This window comes from Paramecium tetraurelia (genome assembly GCF_000141845.1).
Source record: "Paramecium tetraurelia macronuclear, complete genome".
Taxonomy (NCBI): Eukaryota; Ciliophora; class Oligohymenophorea; order Peniculida; family Parameciidae; genus Paramecium; species Paramecium tetraurelia.
The window spans coordinates 134,668-157,124 of NC_006058.1; the positions used below are offsets into that span (position 1 = coordinate 134,668).

The 22,457-nt window shown below is 31.9% G+C and overlaps 7 protein-coding genes across 7 annotated transcripts, besides 1 other annotated feature; 6 read left to right on the forward strand and 1 right to left on the reverse strand. All coding sequences in view use genetic code 6, as the record gives it.

Moving 5' to 3' along the window:
* The first annotated feature begins 73 nt into the window (after positions 1-73).
* PTMB.62 (hypothetical protein) lies at positions 74-1,334 on the forward strand. Its single annotated transcript, XM_001346850.1, has 4 exons — positions 74-158; positions 184-662; positions 687-1,041; positions 1,069-1,334. The coding sequence occupies 4 exons, from the start codon at positions 74-76 to the stop codon at positions 1,332-1,334; spliced, it is 1,185 nt and encodes a 394-aa protein (XP_001346886.1).
* Positions 1,335-1,486: 152 nt separating this feature from the next.
* Positions 1,487-1,822: a sequence feature (inverted repeat).
* Positions 1,823-1,978: 156 nt separating this feature from the next.
* PTMB.63 (hypothetical protein) lies at positions 1,979-3,926 on the forward strand. The annotated part of the gene is made up of 5 exons (XM_001346851.1): positions 1,979-2,169; positions 2,195-2,584; positions 2,611-2,852; positions 2,875-3,665; positions 3,690-3,926. 5 exons carry the CDS (start codon positions 1,979-1,981, stop codon positions 3,924-3,926), a joined length of 1,851 nt encoding a protein of 616 aa, XP_001346887.1.
* A 34-nt stretch (positions 3,927-3,960) lies between these two features.
* On the forward strand, positions 3,961-10,846 carry PTMB.64 (hypothetical protein). Its single annotated transcript, XM_001346852.1, has 4 exons — positions 3,961-6,204; positions 6,227-9,792; positions 9,818-10,613; positions 10,640-10,846. The coding sequence occupies 4 exons, from the start codon at positions 3,961-3,963 to the stop codon at positions 10,844-10,846; spliced, it is 6,813 nt and encodes a 2,270-aa protein (XP_001346888.1).
* Positions 10,847-10,925: 79 nt separating this feature from the next.
* On the reverse strand, positions 10,926-12,626 carry PTMB.65c (UNC51-like kinase). Its single annotated transcript, XM_001346853.1, has 4 exons — positions 10,926-11,481; positions 11,507-12,155; positions 12,184-12,359; positions 12,385-12,626. 4 exons carry the CDS (start codon positions 12,624-12,626, stop codon positions 10,926-10,928), a joined length of 1,623 nt encoding a protein of 540 aa, XP_001346889.1.
* A 109-nt stretch (positions 12,627-12,735) lies between these two features.
* PTMB.66 (Na+\K+ ATPase alpha subunit) lies at positions 12,736-16,574 on the forward strand. Its single annotated transcript, XM_001346854.1, has 7 exons — positions 12,736-12,924; positions 12,948-13,096; positions 13,129-13,358; positions 13,387-15,835; positions 15,859-16,250; positions 16,276-16,423; positions 16,448-16,574. 7 exons carry the CDS (start codon positions 12,736-12,738, stop codon positions 16,572-16,574), a joined length of 3,684 nt encoding a protein of 1,227 aa, XP_001346890.1.
* Positions 16,575-16,976: 402 nt separating this feature from the next.
* On the forward strand, positions 16,977-18,954 carry PTMB.67 (hypothetical protein). The annotated part of the gene is made up of 3 exons (XM_001346855.1): positions 16,977-17,197; positions 17,223-18,330; positions 18,355-18,954. 3 exons carry the CDS (start codon positions 16,977-16,979, stop codon positions 18,952-18,954), a joined length of 1,929 nt encoding a protein of 642 aa, XP_001346891.1.
* A 17-nt stretch (positions 18,955-18,971) lies between these two features.
* Positions 18,972-22,306, forward strand: PTMB.68 (K+ channel). Its single annotated transcript, XM_001346856.1, has 4 exons — positions 18,972-19,775; positions 19,807-21,271; positions 21,298-22,015; positions 22,042-22,306. 4 exons carry the CDS (start codon positions 18,972-18,974, stop codon positions 22,304-22,306), a joined length of 3,252 nt encoding a protein of 1,083 aa, XP_001346892.1.
* The last annotated feature ends 151 nt before the right edge of the window (positions 22,307-22,457 follow it).

A 22,457-nucleotide genomic window follows, 5' to 3' on the forward strand; every position in this document is an offset into this window, starting at 1 on the left:
TTATTTATTCCACATTATAATTCAATTTTGAATACAAAACTATATTTTATATTGATTCATTATTAAAGTTATAATGGGAAATTAATAAGGCTCTGATTTTGGAGGAGTATATATTAGAACAGACAAACCTTTCTATTTTGCTGGAGAAATCATAACAGGTAAGAAGGTATCTTAAAAATTTAGGAAATATCTATTTGAATATTTTTAAAGATGGATATCCTGGAGGAGTAGTATTATTAAAAGTATCTGGAAAGGAAAAATGTCATTGGACCGAAAGTCATTCTCGCACTACTACTGGTGCAGATGGAAAGCAAGAACAACACACTGAATATGTAACTTATTCAGGTTAGACCTAATTTTATTAACATCGAGTGGCAATATGGACATTTAACACTCGTAGCTTACCTGTTGGGCAATATACCTTTCCTTTTTAATTTTAATTATTGTCTCACTTACCAGGATCTTATTTTGAAAAGGGAGGAGATTATTAAGCCAAAATTTCATATAGAGTCAAAACAGAAATCGAATCATATAATAAGTCTTATAAGAACATCAAACATTCATAGCTTTTAGTTGTTAGGGAACCATTAAAGCAGAATATGGCAGCTTTGATGGGATAAATGGAAGTAAAGGCATCAACTTGGTGTTGCATCAATTAAGGAGTAATTATTTAAAATTATAAATAGACTTCTCACATCAAGTGTGTATTTGATAAGAATCATTACCTTCCTGGAGATACTGCCTACCTGTGGGCTGATGTGGATAATTCTAATTGCAAATTAGATGTGAAAAGAATTGATGCCAGATTATAAAATTACTTAACCTTGAGAGACCGAACAGGAAGAGAAAAGGTAATATTAAGAACTATTGTTTCATAATAAATTCAAGGAATTGGAGCTGGGATTAAGGCTATTGAAAATGACAGAAAATAAATCTAATTAATTTTACACAATAAAAATTCACCAGATGGTATTCATCCTTCATCTAATGGGCAGTTAGTTAAATCAGTATATAGATTATAAGTTTAAGCAGTTCTTGCAGGTAAAATAAAAGTTTTATAAATTATAGGCTGTACATGCTGTAGCAAGGATCCAACTGTAGATGTACCTATTGAAATAGTTGCTCCTGTTCCTTAGATTTATAATTAACCAATTGCTCCACCTTCTAATTGGAATCCTTAAGTATTCCAACCTTAAATTGTACAATTTACTGATAGTACCATGTATTTAAAAGATCAGAACTAATAATCTAATTATAATTATCCATAAAATCAGCTACCACCACCCCCACCACCACCTAATTAATTTGGATAAATGTAATAACCAATGAGTTGATTAAGTATAAATTAAATTAGTTCATTTAAATCGATTATAATTTTTAAAATAAATTAGTCCATAAGACAAATTAGATTACAGTTTACTTATTAAAGAGTAAAAAGTTCTAAGATAAAAATGTATTAAAGTTAATAAGTAGTAAATAAGTATTAAACCCAGGCTGGGACAACTTGGCTTTCACTTTACGTGGGTTGTAAGAGGATGTTTGATAAGCTGTCATCTGAGAGCTCGCTGAGTCATTTTGTTAAGAGTCACCGCCCTAACCGAGCTCGTAGTCACTTGTGGGATCCATAAGTAATGAGGGTTTCACATGTGTTGAAGAATCTCGCAATGGCTTAGGCTGGAAACAGAGCAAGCAATAGGGATCGCTATGAGCGGCGGAAGGATACCGGACTCTTGAATTGATGTAGCCTATCGTGGCACTTATTAAGCAGGACTCTGAAAATAAACAACTCTTTTTTATCTATAATATAAGGATTAAATGAAATTCAATATAGTAAGAGGATTTTTATAAATGGTCAATCTAAATGCCAATAAATTTAATATTTTTCTCCTTAATCTCTATTTAAGTCTGTATTCTAAATTAAAAATGAAATTATTAAATTATGAATAATTATTCATCATTCGACTGAACTCAACCTTCAATGCGGCTCATAAAAATTAAATATTTATTTATTATTTTATTAATGCTCATCAGGAATGCCGTGAAGAGAATTTTTCAAACTATTTTCCAAAGTAGATCATTATTTCTTCAGATTAAATAATAATAGGTTTATACTCCAACCTTAACTATGATACCATAATATGGATTTTTTTTTAATGGCAAACATGATAAGTATTTTTCGATCCTAGATAATTAGGGATGAAAAATAAGCTGAAATTGATAAATTGTATGATCAAATGGAAGATTGTGAAAACGAGCATTAATAAATGGATATGTTAAGAAAAATAATAGGGATCAGAGAGGAAATGGATTAATCAGAAAAAAAAAAATGCGTCTCTTTGTTATTAGACAAAATCGAGTATGCACGATTTTTAATTGAAAATTAATAAATGGAGGATAAATTGGTGTAGGAAGTACTTTCTGAAGACTTTTTGAATGATGTTCATTATAACAATGTTGATTTGTCTAAATATCCTATTGATTTTCACTAATTTTTATGGCACAATTTGGCAATAGGAGTTATTCCTCTAAAATATGCTAAGCAATACGACGATGTAGAGTTTAGAGAAATTGAATAATGGTTAAAGTATTATAATAATAATATTTGACAAGATAGTATAAAGAATCTGTGGTGTTTATAAAAAATTACCTCAATAATAATTTCGAGGAGATTGGAGAGAGCGAAGGATACTTAACTAAAGAGTAAGGTTAGGCATAATATTAATACAACTTGGCATTCTATTATGAAATGAAAGCAAAATTATTGATAGAATAAGAATAAATATAATAAGGAATAAAGCTTTACGAAACAGCCTTGAAGGAGACAGAAAAGTTTATGGAGATAGTTAAATAATGTAAAATTGAAACTTATTGTAGTATGCAATCACGAAAATCCTGAAGTAGCTAATGAAGCAGAGAAACAAAAGGAAAAAGGAATTGCTAAATTTGCTTAGATATTTGAAGATTTAGGAAGTGTTCAAATGGAAATCTAAGAGTTTACAGCAGCAAGACCTTATTTTGAAAAAGCAATAGAATTATACTTATAAGTTTTTGGAAAACATTCAATCTAATATGCTTAAAGCTATTGCTAATTAGCTTCAACTTATCAATTGACTGATTTATCAAAATGTGAAGAAATGTTAAAAGATTTTCACGAATATTTAGAGAGTTTCAATTAAGATACAATATATTTGGAAGTTACAATGAATTATTTTTGCATTTTAGAAGGTTAAGAGAGAGGAACGAAAGAATTATTTATTAAGATTTAGGAAATGAGAGACAAATTTGATATTGAAAATGATTTATTGATTGTTGAATATGATATTTAAGCTATTAAATTCGTGATCAGAAATGGTTAATTTTAGTAGAGTTTATTTGATTTTTTTGAGGAGTCTATTTAATTTTTGGATTCATTTGGTAATCCGAATGTTAAAGCTGAGAAATTATTGATTTTAAGTGAATTGGCTGATAAATTTGTATTGCCTAACAACATAATGCATGAAACTATTTTGGAATCATTATTGGATGAGTTTGATGAGGTTGGTTTTCTAGTAGAGAATCATTTATTGCAATACAAGATTGATCGACAGAAGGCATTTCTTTAATTTAGAATAAGAGAAACACTTTTGATCACTCCTGAGGAAAGTTTAGAAAGTTTCTTTGCATTAGTATGAATTAGTATTATCGTTTAGTTTGCAAATTGGATTGAGAAGTAAGAATTTCTTGAGATGCTGTTTGATGATACAGATGAGATGATTTAATAGGTGTTGGATCAAAAGATGCTTACATTAGCTCACAAATTATTGAAGAACATTATAGAGATAATGGAAGAAGTACAAGAGAGTCAAAAGAGTGAACACGTAGAGGAAGCTTTGAGTCATTATAAAGAGGAAGCATAAAATATATTTAATTAGATTACTGGGAAGTGAAAAGTTGTTTTATGTGTATATTTATAATAAATTAATGCTTTTTTTATTACTAGTACAAATCGTATACAGTGGATTAATAGAAACACTTGATTACTCTATTAATTATCTGAACATTGGTTATACCACTTAATTAACGTTTACTTTCAGACTTTAGAGTGGATTAGGAAAGTCGGGGTATTTGAGTCTTAAAATCCCATTCTAAATTGAAGCCTCGGTTGTGAGCACAGTTCCACAAGGAGTTGATGTGATTTATAATGAAGTCAGCACTACTGATTGTAGTCCAATATCAAAATTTCCTGGAGCCTTATATAAAGATAGTAATGGATGGTACCATGTAAAATTTCTCAATTTAGATGGGGATTCAAGAGCTTTAGAAGCAAACACTTATTATAAAGTCAGCATATCATCTAAAACTGCATTTAGCAATTAAGTGGCTTAAATATTATCTCCAATAGAGGCATTAACAATTTAAGATTTCAGTGTAAATAATTGGATAAAATATGATTTCAATAGAGCCTTTGCATTGATTGAATTCACCCCTACTCCACCTTCAACATTAGCATCCAGTTTCACGCTTTAATCAGCCACTCCTACATTATTAGATTATAGACACTCCCTTTTAGTGCAGATAACTCCGACGATCCCTATCGATAGGAAAGCTCGAATAGTGATCCAGATGACTGATAACGATTATTAATTTTAAGGTGAACAATGCACATCGGAATCCTATAAAGATGTCAACAACACTGACATACCAGCATTGACAAGTTCTTAATACACTTGTTAAATTGCAAATAATATATTGACTGTTAGCTTATATTAGATATTCAATACTACTCTCAAATTTAGTTTCAGTATAAAGAATCCCAAATTTGTGAAATCATCAGGAGGAGGATTTTAAGTAATGTCAATGCTTTCATATGCAAATCACATAGTAGAATAAGTGACAGTTTTGAATATTTTATCGACATCTGCCTTAACCTGGGGGAATAATAATGACAATTTAGTGACTTATTTTTTATGGGGATTGAAATTATCAGATACAAGTTTGCCATCATAATTGAAAATAATAAGAGACACTGCACAAAATCCTTATTTTAATTCATTAAAATTCACTTTTTTCCCTTCAAGCACTACTCCATTAAATTTGAAATTAAGAGTAACCTTAAGTTTGACATCTGATATAGGTTCCATGATTTTGGAGGGAAGTCTATAGGAGAATCTGCCATAATTTGACAAGAACCCAGTTTCATGCAGTGTCACTAAGGTTTAACCAATCAAAATAGTTTGCTCAAATGTTGGAACACTGAATCTAGAGAGCACATATTTTATATCGGTCAAAATGTCGTTTCCGAATTAAGCTACTCCAGGAGATCTTCCAGCTGATTTCGGATTAATCCAATTAGAATCATCCTCAAATGGAGTGGCATATGATGCTATACCTTTAATCCCCTCAGGTAGAGATTCAAAAGCCATTTATTCAACCTTGAATAGTGTGGCCATTATAAGTTCGAATAGTGGGAATGGATACACCTTTGCACATTCTTAACGCTTTTCTGATCCCTTTGCATGTCCCACCAGTTCCTCTTTTGGTTTACAATATGCAGACTATGAGCAAAGATTAATTTTTACAGCTAGACCATAAATTACAAGTTTTGCTGCTTCTGTTCCCACTCGAACAGTTGGGTACTATTTTTACACTAATCCAAAAATATTAAAAGGGACTTCAACTATATTGGCAGAAAGTCCATTGTAATTTACTCCAGCTTTAACATGCACCCCAACTCCTGCAGTTTACACCGCATTAGATTTCGTATTTAATTCAGGATCTGACTATGTTTAAATTGATAATGCAAATAAGAAATACACCTCTATCTAATTGACTAGAATACCAGCTGCCTCAGCCACCATTTAAAATGTGTTTGGAGGTAATGCAGCAAATAATTTATATACTGTTTCTATAGGGCCTGTGTATATATAAAATAATGGCTCTTAATTTTGCGGTGAAGATCTAATAGATTTCATCGGTTTTACTGCAGAAATTGGAATTCCATCTAACACACCTATAGTTCCAATTACAGGAATTATTGCTGCAAACTCATATACATTAAGTGGACCTAATCAAATGAATAATCTCTACCTATCAATTGCCAATTTCTGGACAGGTACTACTGTAAAATTGGATGGTACATACTTTCCTGCTTTCATTAGAGTGACAGGTTTCTTGGAACAAGCAATTGTAGATAAAGCTGCGAGATTGGCAATATTCTTTAACAATGTATATTTTCTTAATATTGAAGTTATCTCCATTCTCTGAAGGGACATCTCCTGAAGGCAAACAATATGTATCTTGTTCTTCGACATTAAATCGAAAATAAAAATGCTATGGTTACACAGGAAGTGATGATGCTACCAATGCCTTACAGTCAGTCTATAATCTACATAGAGTTGAATTCATTTTAGATGATACATTTTCAAAAAGCGGGCCAGCATCTCCATTTCAATTAGTCATACCTGTAAGTACTGTAAGAAATGTTAATTAATTGACTTTCTTTTTGGCTATTATCTCATCAAATTAAGATGATAAAGTCTATAGTCATTTTATAGCTTTCAAAAGTGCCTTAGTCTCTTAAACGATGAATGCCCCTTCTTTGGCTTTAGTTGACCCAGTAAATGCTGGCATTACCAAAACTGGTCAAAGTTATAAACTGGATCTTATTAATTACTCACCAAGTGTTGGTCAACAGGACTCTGCTGCCCAAGTATACTATGGACACACACAAGCTACACCTATCATTACCCCCAATAGTGGAGCACTGTAAGGAACAGCCTTCTTTTATCAAGGCAAATGGAATATGATAGGACCTAAGTTCAACACTAAAGGGTTAATTTTGAATCCATCCTTAACCTATGAATAGAAATGTGTTCCTTATCATTACAATGATTTCTATGGGTTCTTATGTCCAATGATTGGAGATACAATTATCACCTCCATATCTTAGTACATTAAAATTGAAGGCTTTAATTATCCAGATAAAGGAGTCTAAACTCCTACAGGAGGTTATTCTGGATGGAGTGATAAAAATGGTAATTTACAATCATACTCTCCTGAATCAGTGAGCACAATAACTGCTGGTCAAATATAAATTCCCTTAGATATTTTCCCAACAATTTAAAGAAGCTACTAAGATTAGATAGTCCAATGGATCTTCACTACTGTAAATAACATTCCAAAGGATGGATATGTTTCTCTCTCCTTCACTTCAGGATCTTGGCCATTTACAGTATCAACTGCAAGTCTGTGTTAATTAAAATCAAGCTAAGCAGCAAAGCAAATAGCTCATACATGCACCATATCAAAGACGGATGGCGTCGAGATAAGGTTTACTTTTGCTGCCTCCTAAGCATTCCCCCCTGATACTTATACCATAGTATAATATGGGATCAATATGCCAGATTCAAGTTCAAATGACTAGGCTTACACAATAACTACATATACAATTTTGAATGTTATTATTGATGCGACTACTGTTGGAGCAGGAACTTTGAAATTTAATAACACTCCTCTTACCCCTAAAGTGGAAGTTGGGGATGTTCAATTTGAAAGGATGAATAATGGTATGAGAGGAAAGTTCCAATTTACATTCAAATTAATCAATCGTGGCATCCTATATAATCAGTAGATAAATTTTGATCTCACAATGGTGGCCTCAAGTACAGTATCCAAATCTCATTGTTCCATTCTGAATTCGGATGGTTCTTAGAATTTCGATTGGAAATCCTTTGAAGGAAGTTCATTTACTTTGATAACAATAAGACCAGTTAATGATTTGAGCCCAGGAAATCTCTACATTTTCAGATGCTTCAACATTTTGACACCTAATACTTATATGGCCCCTCTTGTCAAGGTCTTGAGTGGTTCGACTATTTTGTCCCAAGGAACAGCTAGTAATACTGCATTGACCTTTTAAAATACGCCTTCTGTTCTATCGGCAACTGGTCTTACAATAAGTAAAACCTATCCCTAAGCTTATGCGATGATTGAACTCAAAATAAATTTAGTACTAAGTTCGCCATTCGACCAAAAATCTACGATTTATGTTAACTTACCATACTATTATAATTCATATGACAATAAGAAAAGTCTAAGTTGCTTGATGAGTGATGCCGATGCATATTGCTAATATGATAACGAAAGGACAATCTCAATTAAATTATTCACTCTTACAATAGATTCCTTCACAGTAATAAATTTAGTAATAGCTGGCATAATTCAACCTATATCTACTTATAACGATGATTAAATATTCATAATGGTGGATTATGATGAGGATAAAACGACAATAAATGAATATGGAACATTGAGTGATGTAGCAGTTTCTTCTACAGTTCCGATATCTCTGATAATTAGGGATTTCGAAATCTCTAATGTTGGAATCAGAACCGAATCGTAATACACCTATTATTTAACAACTTTAGGTAATATATAAGTTGGATAATATCTGGTTATTGATCTCCCATCTAAAGATTATGGTAAATTGGTTTAATTGAAGCCTCCGACTGCATGTAGTGGAATCTTGGAAAGTGATGGAGTGACATCCATTATCTCAAAATGTGAAACATTGGGAAATAGAATTCTATTACAATTTGAAGGCATGCTCCAAGCCAATACAAAATACATAGTCAAAATTACAGGGATGACCAATATGGAAGCATCCTCTTGTTATATTGGATTGCCAATCTTCAGTTTGATTACATCAGACAAGACTCAAATCTAATAATTATCAACCTATGTTTACTCAAACATCCAATAGTTTAAGTTGAATGCCGATTCTACCAAAAATACTATCTATTGGAAAGAGGAGACAGACAATGATGTTAAATATACAATCTAGTCGACAGATGAAATCTTGAGACTGAATTACAATGAATTACTCTTAAAACCAGGATAATATAGTAGAATAATTTCACTTGGTTAGATTGAACGTGGATACAATAAGAAATTAAAGTTCAGTATTAGTTCCAACAGTGGTTTCTTCAAAGTCGTCAATGATTTAATAGTCTATCCTGGAGATGGCAAGGCATTGACAAGAATAGGCTGTTCAGGATCGACAAATCCTCAATCATATTACTTATATTTTTCAAAAGAAGAATCAGACACTCCCACTTATAGTGAAGCAGGAATCATCTAAGTGATGATCACAACAACCAAAACTGAAGTCACCACTTAGTTTCCTTCATATGATGTTCCAATTTTTATGAAATCTATTCCTGTATTAATAGATTTCTCAGGGAATATTCCTGTTGAAGATCTATTAATTGATTTTGAATTGATTCCTTTTAATGTTGATAAACCTGCAGGTTTGAAATTTCAATCTACTTCAGATACCAAAATGAATGTCTAAGTCACTTCAGATAACCTTAAAATCACATTCATTATTTTCTCTGAGACTGAAGTGCAAGATAGTGACAAATTAGATACCATTGATTATTATTACAGCACTTTGTTGATGACTTTCAGTGGAAATTCAGCTCCATATTTTGTGTAATCATCCGCATAAACTATATTCAAATTGGTCAAAGATAACACAGATGCAATCAAAAAGATTGGATGTGTTTACTCCATGCAACTAAATCAATTATCAGATTATTCCAATAAGTAAATCATTACTTTTCAATCGGACTAAGATTTGATCATTTATTATCATGCCATAATGCTGAATGGATTCGAAAGAAGTTTTGATGACGTAAAGTTATTTTCTGAAAATAACACTTAATTGAGATATTCAGATTATTATTAAGAACAATTTGGACAACTTTATTTATAAGGAAAGACTAATTATGTTCTAGAATTGAAGAAACTCAAGTAATTTTATAATATATTCCTTTAGAGCTAGAACATGGTATAAAATTAAGAGTTGGGCTGTTAATTTATATGATATGTAGAATAATACATAATATGTTGAGTTCTTCACTCAAAACAATAATGGCAGATTGATGAAGTTGACCTTTCATTTTGGAACTGAACTCAATGCTGAAAGTAAAAAAGCAATAGCTTGTTGGCTATGCTACACTTTTGCCTATCCCTGCTATGATGTGCTGAGTTACGATGCCATCTTCTGCAGCGATTCAATCAATAAAGACTTATCATTCAATTCTACTGCAGTCTATTCCCAATATAAAATGCTCGAAGAGACCAATACCACTACAGAAGGGACTCCAACAGATGAAAACAATTAAGATGAAGGAGAGGAAGAAGTAGATGCTGGAGTGGAAACAGCAGTCTAATATTATTTCATTCCAAATCAAGATCTACCTAATGATAATAATTGGAAGTAGGTTATCGCTGGAGTGGAAGATACTAATTTCATGAGATACTTTGTTGGCAATTTAACTAACTCTACACGCCTATTCTCAGTAGACCCTTTGGAAGAAATAACTTTTGATAAATCTCCAGAAATCATCAGCACTGTCAAATTTACAAGAGGTTTAACTTGGTTATCCCTTTCTGACATTCGATTAAGATAAACAGGCTTAGTTTGGGGTTACATTACTCCCAAATTCAGTGCTGGCACATATGCTACAGATGGACTCATACCTTCCAGTATTCAAATGAAGTATTTTGCTAATCCTCTAAATTAATCAATAGATTCCGCTTATTATTTCATTAAATATTATTCATCCGAAGTATTCAATTTACTCATACATTTTAGTCCATTAGTCATAACTTTACTGATCTATAGCCTTCTAAGTGGTACAACATATACTTGATAGCTACTTAAGACAGTCCGAGTCTCTGGACTGAAACCTCAAAGGTTTATTCATTTACAAATAAAACTTTGCGAAAGTCATTTGATGAACCTGCAGCTATATATGACACCCTATTATTATCGATGGTCATAATCTGGTTAATTTAATGATTAGAATGTGTGTCCTAAAATAAATAAACATTTAATAATATTTTTGTTTTATTATATAAATTTAATGAAACTGAACTAATCAAATGAGTTATTTTTCAAAATACTGCGAAGCCTCCTATTCTGATGTATTCTCAACATTTTCATAATAAGTCCAAAAATCTTCCATAATAGAAAAATTTAACTCATCTAGATGCTGGCTATCCTTTAAGTATTTGATAGTGATATAGACTTATATTATAGAATTGATTGGTTTTTGATTTTAAATTAGGTTAAATAGCTAATCAATTGGATTTTTTATATTAGTAACAACCTTATTCTTCACTTCTTTATAAAAGTCTTCCAGGCCTAATATATCTTATTAGAGTAATGATTGAAAAATCTAATAGTTTTCTGTTGTTTTATATAAATTCACTTATTGAGGATCCAATTGTTATAATTTTTGTAATTTTTTAATTAATCCTAATGCTTGATTTAAGATAACAGCTGTGATGTTGAATGTGATATTAAAATCAATATTTGGAATAACTTAATTTAATCTATAGACTCTCATTGCAGCTTTGTCTAAGAAGAATATTTGCTCGTGAAAATAAAATAGAATGTCCTCAATTTAGTTAATTTTCAATTGAATTTACAACCTTTTCATAATATAATGAAGTATACTTGTGATTCAGATTGGACATCATTTCATTTAAGATGATTTTTTACTCCTTCTCTTGATCTTCAGTTTATTTTTTTAAGTCCTCCTCTGTTAAGATTTAAGAAACCAAAGACAATACTTTTTTTTCTTTGAATGGTTGTACCTTAATAAGAGACACTTTTTGAATGACCATCTGTTAAATAAATAAAGATGAGGATATCATTTAATTGTTTTAATCGACCTGAGATTAGGATTGAATTTTTATTTAGGGCAATTAGAATAATTCTTCCCACCCTATTCGATCTTTACTTTATTTTTTGAGCATTTTCTGAAGCAAATAAATCATAAAGTCAGATCTCTTTGGAGTGGGAGGGATGATCAAGTTATTATTGATGATATCTGAGAAAGCAGTGTCTCTATCATACTTTTTGTTTTGAATCAAAAATGGGTATTTATTGTAGAGCATCCTATACAAGATGATGCCTAGACCCCACATATCGATTTTGGGATCAGCGGTTGCTTCTTCTTGAATCATTTCTGGTGCCATATAAAGAGGAGTGCCTTTAAAGGATATGGTGAGTTTATCGACTAGAGTGTTCACTATTTTCGCCAGACCAAAGTCAGTTATTTTATACAATCGATCATGTAACATAATGTTAGCTGGTTTCAAATCTAATCTTATTGGTTCTTAAGGTGATACCTCTATGAATAATATTTTACAGAAACAATTCTCGGTATCCACTACAAAATTGGCCTAGGAAATCCATAACTTCAGCCTCTGACCAAAATTTATTTTTCATTTTATCCTCCAAAGTTCCGCCATTACAATATTCCATAATTATATAACAAGCTTTGGTTGATTACAACTTCTTCCTCCTGTGGATGATCGAAATTAATTTACTTGTATTAAACAAGGTTCTGATGATCGCTTTGAAACTATTCCAAAACTGTGAGTTCGTGTTATAACGAGTCCAATTTACTCTGAGTTCCGATTTCCATTATTTTAGCCACCAATTGCTCTTCCCGATTCTCAAGATCATAGGCTCTCACGACTTTGCCGAAAGATCCTTGGCCCAACACATCATCAGGTTCAAGAGAAATCACGTATGATGACCCTTGCAATCGCTTGATTCTTTTCTTCATTTTTGATGAGCCAATCACAGATTTTAATATTTATTCAAAAATGACTATTTACAACTCTACAGATATTATAAACAAGACTTAAGATATTATTTTATTAAATTTATAGCCTATGGCTTAATATAGGCAATTAAATGAAGGGGACATCCCACCTATCAACAATCCACAGATCGTTACAGGATTTTAAATACTTCGTTAGAGCGTCGATTTGGGATTAAGGCAAAATCAGGATGCCAGAAAAAGTTCCGTCAAAGCAGCAGCTTTGGTATCAAGACAGAGTCAAATGTACTAGTAAGCAAAAGTAAGTGTCATTGTTAAGTTAAGGAAAGAGGAATTGTTCCAAATGAAGTCATTGTAAATTACGATGCTCCCACAAATACCAAGCAAGATCTCTTAAAAAAGGCTTAAAACAAAGGAGAGGAGTATCGAAACATGGATGAGCACAAAGTGGACGTAATAGCATTATCGCAAAGGTAATCTACTACTTATATTCTACAAAAACTAGATATGAAACATCTTTAACTGATGGATTAACTTAGGATTAGGCCACAGCGAAGAATAAATAATACGGGGACAATAAATTGACCGAGAAAAAGAAGAAGCCATGGTGGATTAAGTTGATTCTTGAAATGGTTCAACCATTTTCAATTTTATTATGGATAGCATCTATAATGTGTTTTGTATTGTACGGTGTGAATCCAGAGGCTTTGGGAGCAAAATCAAACTTATGGCTTGGTAATTATATATAGATTATTGTGAATAGCAATCATTCTCATAGCCATCATTTTATTAACAGGTTCGATCACTTATAATTAATCTGCAAAAGCAGACGCATTAATGGAAGGGTTTAAGAATTTCCTTCCATAGAAATGTATAGCAATCAGAGGAGGAGAAAAAGTAGAAGTTCCAGCTGAGAAACTAGTCCCTGGGGATATCATTGAAATCAAGATGGGGGATAAAATTCCAGCAGATGTTAGGATTATCTAGTCAAGAGAAATGAAAGTCGACAATTCCGCTTTAACCGGAGAATGTGATCCATTACTTAGAGTAACTGAACTCACAAGTGAAAATCCTCTGGAAACTAAGAATCTAGCATTCTTTGGTACTCTATGCAAGGAAGGATCAGGAAAAGGCTTAGTCATTTAAATAGGTGATAATACAGTAATGGGTCAAATTGCAGACTTAGCAACAGGAGGAGAAACTCCAGAAACTCCTTTAAATATAGAATTGAAGAGATTTGTCATTCTGATCTCTTGCATAGCTGTAGGACTTGGAATCTTGTTCTTGATTTTATCATTAGTGGTCGAACAAGCATCTGTTGATACAGCAGTAGGGTAAGCAATAGGAATCATCGTGGCTAATGTACCAGAAGGTCTATTAGGATGTATAACAGTATCTTTGGCTATTACTGCAAAAAGATTGGCTGATAAATAGGTGCTAGTCAAAAATTTGGAAGCAGTGGAAACCCTAGGATCTACTAGTTGCATATGTTCAGATAAAACAGGAACTTTGACTTAGAATAAAATGACAGTTGCAAATGTGTGGTATGATGGATTAAAGAGAGTCGCTTTGAATAAACTTAAACATGGAAGAAATACTGAATATGAATATGATATTAATGATCCTACTTTTAGAGACTTACATGATTGTGCAATCATTACAAGTGAAGCCAAGTTCAACATATAAGCTAAAGACAAAGCTACAACCAACTGGTTGGAATCACCAACTATTGGAGATGCATCAGAAACAGCTCTAATTAAATTCTTTTAACCAATTGAAGATATTGAAAACACTAGACAAAGAAGATAATTAGTGGAGTTATCAGATAAGTCTTTAGCAAAGATGCCATTCAATTCCACTAATAAATTCTCATTATGTATTGTGAATTGGGAGACTCAGGATTCATTTTATTGTGTATACATAAAAGGAGCACCTGAGAAGTTATGGACATTTTCTAGTTATTTGTTAGTAGAAGGTAGAAACCAACCAATAGATGAGTAGATAACACAAAAATTCAAATCAGTCAATGTATCATTTGGTAAAGGAGGTGAGAGAGTCTTGGGATTTGCAAAACTTCATTTACCAAGATCTGAATTTTAGAAAGGATATAAGTTTAATTTGAACTCAATTGACACATTGAAATTCAAATTAGAAGGCTTTACTTTCTTAGGATTGTTATCATTAATGGATCCACCTAAAGAGACTGTACCATAAGCTATTAAAAAATGTTAATCAGCAGGAATTAAAGTGATCATGGTGACAGGAGATCAACCACCAACAGCAGGTGCAATAGCAAAATAGATTGGAATCATCACAGGAAAGACAGTGGATGATTTGTTAGAGGAAAACCCATCAATGTCTTATGATGAGGCCTTTAGATTGGCCCCAGCAATTGTAATTCACGGAGACATGATAGTGTAAGCTTTAGAGGAAGAGAGTTAAAATGGAGAATATGTCCCTGAACACATGAAAGACAGGAGACTTAAAAGTTGGTGCAGTAAACCTTAAGTAGTATTTGCACGTACATCTCCTGCATAAAAGCTGATGATAGTAAGAGCCTGTCAATACATCGGACATGTAGTAGGAGTGACTGGAGACGGTGTGAATGATTCTCCAGCAATCAAATAAGGAGATATTGGTATTTCAATGGGTATCAGTGGATCTGATGTCACTAAAGATGCTGCAGATATGATATTATTAAATGATGATTTTGCATCTATTGTTGATGGTGTTGAAGAAGGCAGAAAGATATTCGACAATCTCAAGAAAACAATCGTTTACCTACTTACTTCAAATATCACAGAAGTGTTTCCATATGTTGGTGAAATTGCCTTAGGACTACCATTACCTTTAAGCAATGCCTTCATTCTCACCATTTGTATTGGAACTGATATCTTACCCGCTATTTCATTTGCCTATGAAGAAGCAGAAATCGATATCATGACTCGTAAACCCAGAAAGAAGGACGATCATCTAGTGTCTTTGAGATTAATCACTCATGCGTATTTGTTATAAGGAATCATTGCCACTTCAGCTGGATTCTTCAGTTATTTTAGTACTATGAATGAATATGGATTCCCTCCATAGTTACTTCTTAATTTGATGAATACTCCTTACTAGAAGATCCCTTGGCCATCTATTATATTAGCTAATGGAAGTTCATATACTCCCCCTCCCACCACTTGGGTATGGGACTTACCGAATATGAATAAGTAATAGTTTCTTATACTTTTAGTCCATTTTTAACCACACAACCTTACAATCCTGATTGGCAATAAGCTCCCATTCTCACAGTTGAAGAAGGAAAGTCATTAGATTCAAGTATTGGATTCCAAAACATCCCCCTTAATTGGATAAATCCAGAAATCATTTACTATGATTTAAGATACATCTTTGTTTATTACGATTAAAACTATTAAAGATGGTTCCCAACCTTCGAAGAATGGTAAAATTAAAACTCAGACAACCTCTGTCGATATTTTGATAGATCTGACATGTTACTTGAAGACAACAAATATCCCATTAATACCAATGCTTGTTTCAAAACTGCTGCACTTAAATATGCTCAAACCTCATATTTTGTTGCTGTCGTACTTGTCTAATGGTCTAATGTCTTCTCTTGCAAATGTAAGTGATAGTGACCTATATTTAGAACGTAAAATGTCAGTGATTTACTCACCAATCAACGTAGTCATGTTTTATGGTGTCCTCCTTGAAACACTTATTTTTATTTGTATTGTCTATATTCCTGGAGTCAATAATTGGTTTGGTGCTAGACCAGTTGATATTTTAAATTTAGGGTAAATTAATAATTAGATTATTAGAATGCCCGGTCTTCCATATTCTATGTGTCTGTTTTGCTGGGAAGAAATGCGAAAGTACTTCATCAGAAATTACGCTAAGCCTAGTAAATATGAGCCAAACTTCTTTGAAGCAAATTCATTATGGTGAATTCATTCAAATTTTATTAACCATTTAAATAATATTTTATTCACTTTTGTAAATCTCATTATATTTATTGTGTTGTTTAAGAAAATAAAGATTTATGTTATTTATTCTTTATTTTTAATTATAATTTATTATCATATTAATAATTGAATTTATCTATTGAAATCCAGCAATAAGATCCTAATGTAAAATGATATCAAATTTATATTAGAATACATCGTAAGTTTCAAGATGATTTCTTTGATTCTAATGTGAGTTTGTTGTTATGTGTTTGTAATGTATTCAACATCTACTTATACATTAAAATAACGTATTAAATTTGCTCTCGTCGAATTGATAGCTTAGAAGTGGATAGTTCATTTTTAAGTCTGAGTCTAAGTCATATTAAATTATATAAATAAACTTATGAGTTAACAAGTTGAATTAGGTTCTGTGTTTGGATTAAATTTTCTACTCATTTTGTTCACTTTGATCTGCTATCATGTGCTATTTGTAAGGAAAGGAATTTACTTTCCAGGACCTGAAGACGGATCAATACTCTTGATCTAAAATTCATTCATAACTATTAAGCATAATATTAAACTCCTCTTGGCATTTGATAAGGATTATTATACTAGAGTTTGTGGGTATTTGAAATAATAAATTCATTAGGATTGATGGATACTAGTATCTCTATTTCATAAGATAACTTATAAAATTATAATTAGTCTTTTTCCTGATTGCCTTCATATCAGGTATTTTTCCAGACAAGAAAACTAGTTTGATAATCATAGATCAAGACTTTACTCCTTCATTCTAATTTTGTATGACTTTAATTTATTGTGGGATTTTGATGTTATTTGTTTACAACACTTTGGAGGAAATCAAAAACTCAGAGATACACTCAGAAGGGGAAGTCGATATAATAAGATAGCATTCTATATTTATAAAGGGAATCAGGGAAGATGTGACTAAAGAAGATATTAAAAATTTCTTTAATTAAGTTTTTGATACTCTGCATATCAAAGTTCTATCAGTTGTGATAATTCCCAAATATCCCATTAAGGAAGTCAAGAATCAGAAAGAGAACGAATTATATTTGCAAAATAAACATCAATTGCTTATCAGCTGTTTCTCTCCAAAATTATAAGAAATTCCTTAAGTTGAACCTAACAGTGGCCATGCTATTATAACCTTCGATACTGTTGAAGCAGTGAATCAAAGCCTCTAGCGATTTAAGTTTGAGTTTAAAAGCTGTCATAAAGCTGATTCTGACAATATTGAAGATGATAGAATCAAAATAAGCTAAACTTATCTTTTGGCATTTGAAGCCCCAGATCCTTTTGATGTAATTTACTTATATTTAAATACTACTTTAAAAAATTTAATGTTAAGAAGGTTTTTTATGTAAATCCTTCTTATTTTGGTATTGCTTTTTTTCACAACTCCAACTAGCATTATAGAATTTATAGGGTTTGATAATTCAATTGGAAAATAAGAGGATGAAGGGGACATATCTGTATTTAGATAATATTTCTCTTTGATTTTAGTTGTATTGATAAACAGTGCTCTACTTATGTTGATTTAATTATCATCTAGATGGGAAAGACATATAAGTAAATCGCAGTATTAAATTAAAATTTTCAATCCTTGTGTATTTTATTTGACCATGAATATGTTGGTAATTCCAGCAATTTCATTTTTGGCTGTTCACAACGTGTATTAAATTGTAATGCAGGGTGCCACAAATATGATCTCAGCAATACAAGCTGTTTATTTTGTATTTTGATTAATCTAATATTAGTTGAACAATGGGAGATTTTTCATAGGAATATTAATCTAAGCTGGTTGTGTATCTTTAATAACAATGTTGAGATTGGATGAAATATTTACAAGCTACATAAGTGTTCAATATACTGAGTTGAAAAGAAAGCATTTTAAGATATACCCTCATCTCTAACCTCTTGGAGATATTTTTTCGTATGGATACTATTATGGATTGTAAATCGCAGTCCTCTTTATAGTGATGACATTCTCCACCAACATCCCATTTATTCATTTAGCAGGTGTCTTCTATTCCATGTGTAGATTTTACGTGGACAGTTTGAATCTGTAAACAGTCTTTGGCTAAGAAATCAAATCTAACAACACTCTGATTTATCGAGTTTTGATCACTAGCTTTTACACCATATATCCAAAGTTGCTTCTAAATTTGGTCATGTTTGTGTTGGAATGGAATACAAAGTATACTCTCTTAACAATTGCTACCTTCATCATTTCAGTGATACTAATAGTATAGATCTAGGTTAAACTTGATCGGTTCACTAATTAGAGCATACTTGCCGATAACAAAATAAACCTAATTATGAATTATAATATTTATTAACATCCACTTGCAAAGTGATATATTTATATTATTTAATGAGTATTTCAAACGAGAATTAACAGAACTCATTTAGTTTACAGGAGGAGATCTTTCAAGGGCCAACTCCGATTATGCTCTCTGGGAGGATAGTTGTGGGAGATGGGGATTCGAGTAGATTTATTCCAGCTAGTTGGAATTCTTTCACTGTTCCTGATTAAATGAAGTTGGCAGACATAAGTGAGCAATCCATATAGGCTGTTCCTGTTGAGATGCATAAATCAACGAAGGGAATGAAAAAATCCGAATATCAATCTGCCTATGTAGCAGAAGACGATGTCGAATCTAATGGGAAGCCTCAGTTTCTTAAATTGATAATAGCAAAGAGTATCCAGAACAATTTCATTCACAACCTTTGGAATAGATCTTACCTAAGGAAATTGGATTAATTGTCTGGCTATTAGGTTCAGGTTTTGGACGATTTACAATTAGAGAATGAGACATACTATCAGGATTAGAGGAGAACTCTTACAAAATTGGAGGCAATCAAGAGATTTTTCTCCTACATTGAGGTTTTTACACCTTACAGTTAGTTCATCTTTATTTGGGGCCTATTTTAAATTTTAATATACTTATTGATATTCTTTTGGCTTCCTTATAAGATTTCTTTCAAACTGGAGTCAATAGGGGAATTCTTGGGGTACAACGAGACGAAGTAGATCCTGGAAATTTTGTTTTTGTCCATCCTCAGTATGGACGTGTTTGTGGGATTGAACTTGGCCTTTATCTACAAGGGAATAATAATTAGAAACAGAAAGAGAATATTAATAAATTACTTTCGACAATACGCCTTTGTTGATTTGGTATCTTATTGTGAATATATAAGGATTCAAGGTTTCGCTCAGTACGATAACCCTCCAGTTTTTCATTCTGACCAACAATGGAGATTCCAATTAAATGTTGGCCATTCAAATAGCATTATGTGCTGTATTCTACGTTCTCAGGATGACCAAGATTAACAAGATCCTAGCATAAATATAAGAGTATCAATAAGTAATATCGAATAATAGGTTCTTCAATTTGTACGGTTCCTTAAATGATTTGGTGGGCTTATTGAAGTTAACAATGATAATAGTATTTATTGCTCATATTTGTGCTTGTGTTTGGCATGGGATAGCCTTCTACAATGACGGTTATTCTTGGCTGGATGCTTATGAATTGAGAGACAAAGGAAATGCCTCCAAATACAATACTGCAATATATTGGGCCACAATGACCATGACAACAGTAGGCTACGGAGACATTACAGCCAAGAATAATCTTGAATTGTTAATCAATAATTTGACGATGCTCATAGCCTCCATAGTCTTTGCTTATTCTGTAAATAGTATAGGAATTTTTGTATCCAACATGTACAAAGGAGCGATGGAATACAGCAGAAGTGTGACATTAATAAACACATTCATGTCTAAAAACAAAATCTAATTTGAATTGTAAACTAGAATACGGAGTTATTTAGAGTATATATGGTAGGAGGAACAAAATATGAATGACGAAGAAGTAGTAACTTTGATTAGCAAATTGAGTAGTAATCTATAGGAGGAGTTACAATATTAATTGAGAGGGAACATATTGAGCAGCTGCAAAGTCATGATCAAAACCTTTTCTTAGAAAATGATAAAGTCTTTGTTGGGCTAAATGGAGGAACAGAGTTTCTCTCCAGAAGAGAGGATCATCACTATTAATTAAACTGATGACTCATCTTTATACATAATTACAAAAGGGGAAGTTGAAATCATCTTTGAAGGCTTAAACAGTTTAAATGAGAAAACCAAAAGGAACAGTCTAAAATTCTTATCTTAAGGTGATTATTTCGGAGAATTAGGATTCTTTACTGGTTAATCTAGAAAGGCCACTGCTATTTCAAGAGCATTTACAAAAGTATTCAAAATCAAACGAGAAAACTTTATCAAGATCTTGCTTTCCTATCCTAATGATTATGAAAAGTACTGCCAATTGAATCATTCCTTAATGTAATAGGACTATAGTGTCCTATAAGTAAATTGTTACAGTTGCTAGAGTAATAATCATCTAATTGATAAATGTCATTATGTACATCTCTGTCCAGACAAAGAAGCTATACTAAAAAGAGAACTCTATCCGTTTGATTAAAAAAGGAACAAGGTTAGAGGAAGATAAGAAAGAGATAAGGAACTCAGTCCTTGGATCATATAAAAATATGTAATGACAAAAGCCAAAGAATTGCAGCAAGAACTCTAGTATTTAGCAAGTAAAGGCACAGATTTTGAAGATTTGGACCAACATTCAAATATGATGAATGATGTTTATGAGGATGAAGGTTTATTTTATATTCATTTATTTTAGTTGAAATCGATGTACCATCTTCATTAAATCAAAGGAGCAATTCAAGAACATTTAGTAAATTAAGTCAAAAGCAGACTTAATTAAATTAAATTCCAGAAGTAGAAGAAGATGATTAGAAAAATTATTCGAGAAAGGTAGCACTTCCTAGGACAACTCTTTAAACAGCTGGGTTTGGAGGCGGAATGAGAGATAGTGTGCATGTTGATATTATAAGGGATGATGACGAATAAGAAAGCTCTGATGAAGAATCAGAAGAAGAAAAAGATCAAGTCCCTATGCACTTGCCCATTCCAGCGAATAAAAGCCAAGAAGTAGTCAGAAATCAATAATCGAAAATAACTTTTACTCGGAAAGAATCAGCTGAGGAAATCATACCTCGTTCATCAACCCAAAGATCTCACACTTACACACAAAAAGGAAGAAACTCTTAAACTATTAAGAGGACTTTGACTCCGGAAAAGATATATCCTCCCACTCAATCTGATTTAGAAATTAGAAATCATGCAAGAAGACCTACATCCAAAAAATAATCAAATGCTACCAGAACATTTACTAGAAATCAAGGAAGAGAAATGACAAATGATGTTAATCCTACTTCTTTCATGGACAATTAAACCTATAATTAGCATACATCCACAACAATTCTAGCTTAATTCGATAAAATGTAAGCATTCTTATACTACTTTCCCTTTAATAATTATGATTCAGTTATAAAAAGGTACTCTCCCATTTCATATATAATAGATATACGAGATTACAAAAGTTTTTTGGCAAAAAAAGGCTATATCCAGAATTTTCTAACTTTTCCTTCTTCTTCATGACAATTAAAAAGGGATGGAAATTAAGGAGGTTAGGAGATAAATTAAGAGGAAAAACCTTTGCAGACACAATGAAAAAACCATTATCGAAAACGATTCAAAGCTTTAAGACAGTTAAAAAAGTAATAAATAATACAACTGGATATGGAGGAGGTGGTACTTCACCATAGCGATTACATTCCTTTAAATGATTTAAATATTTTGAGTTTTTAATTCGATAAACATAAGATATAAACTAATTTACTTAATATCAAATAATATGATTTATGTAAATAGAAGCACTCAAAAAACAAATTATATTCTGTATATACAAAATGTACAAAAATTTCATTAATTAGACTC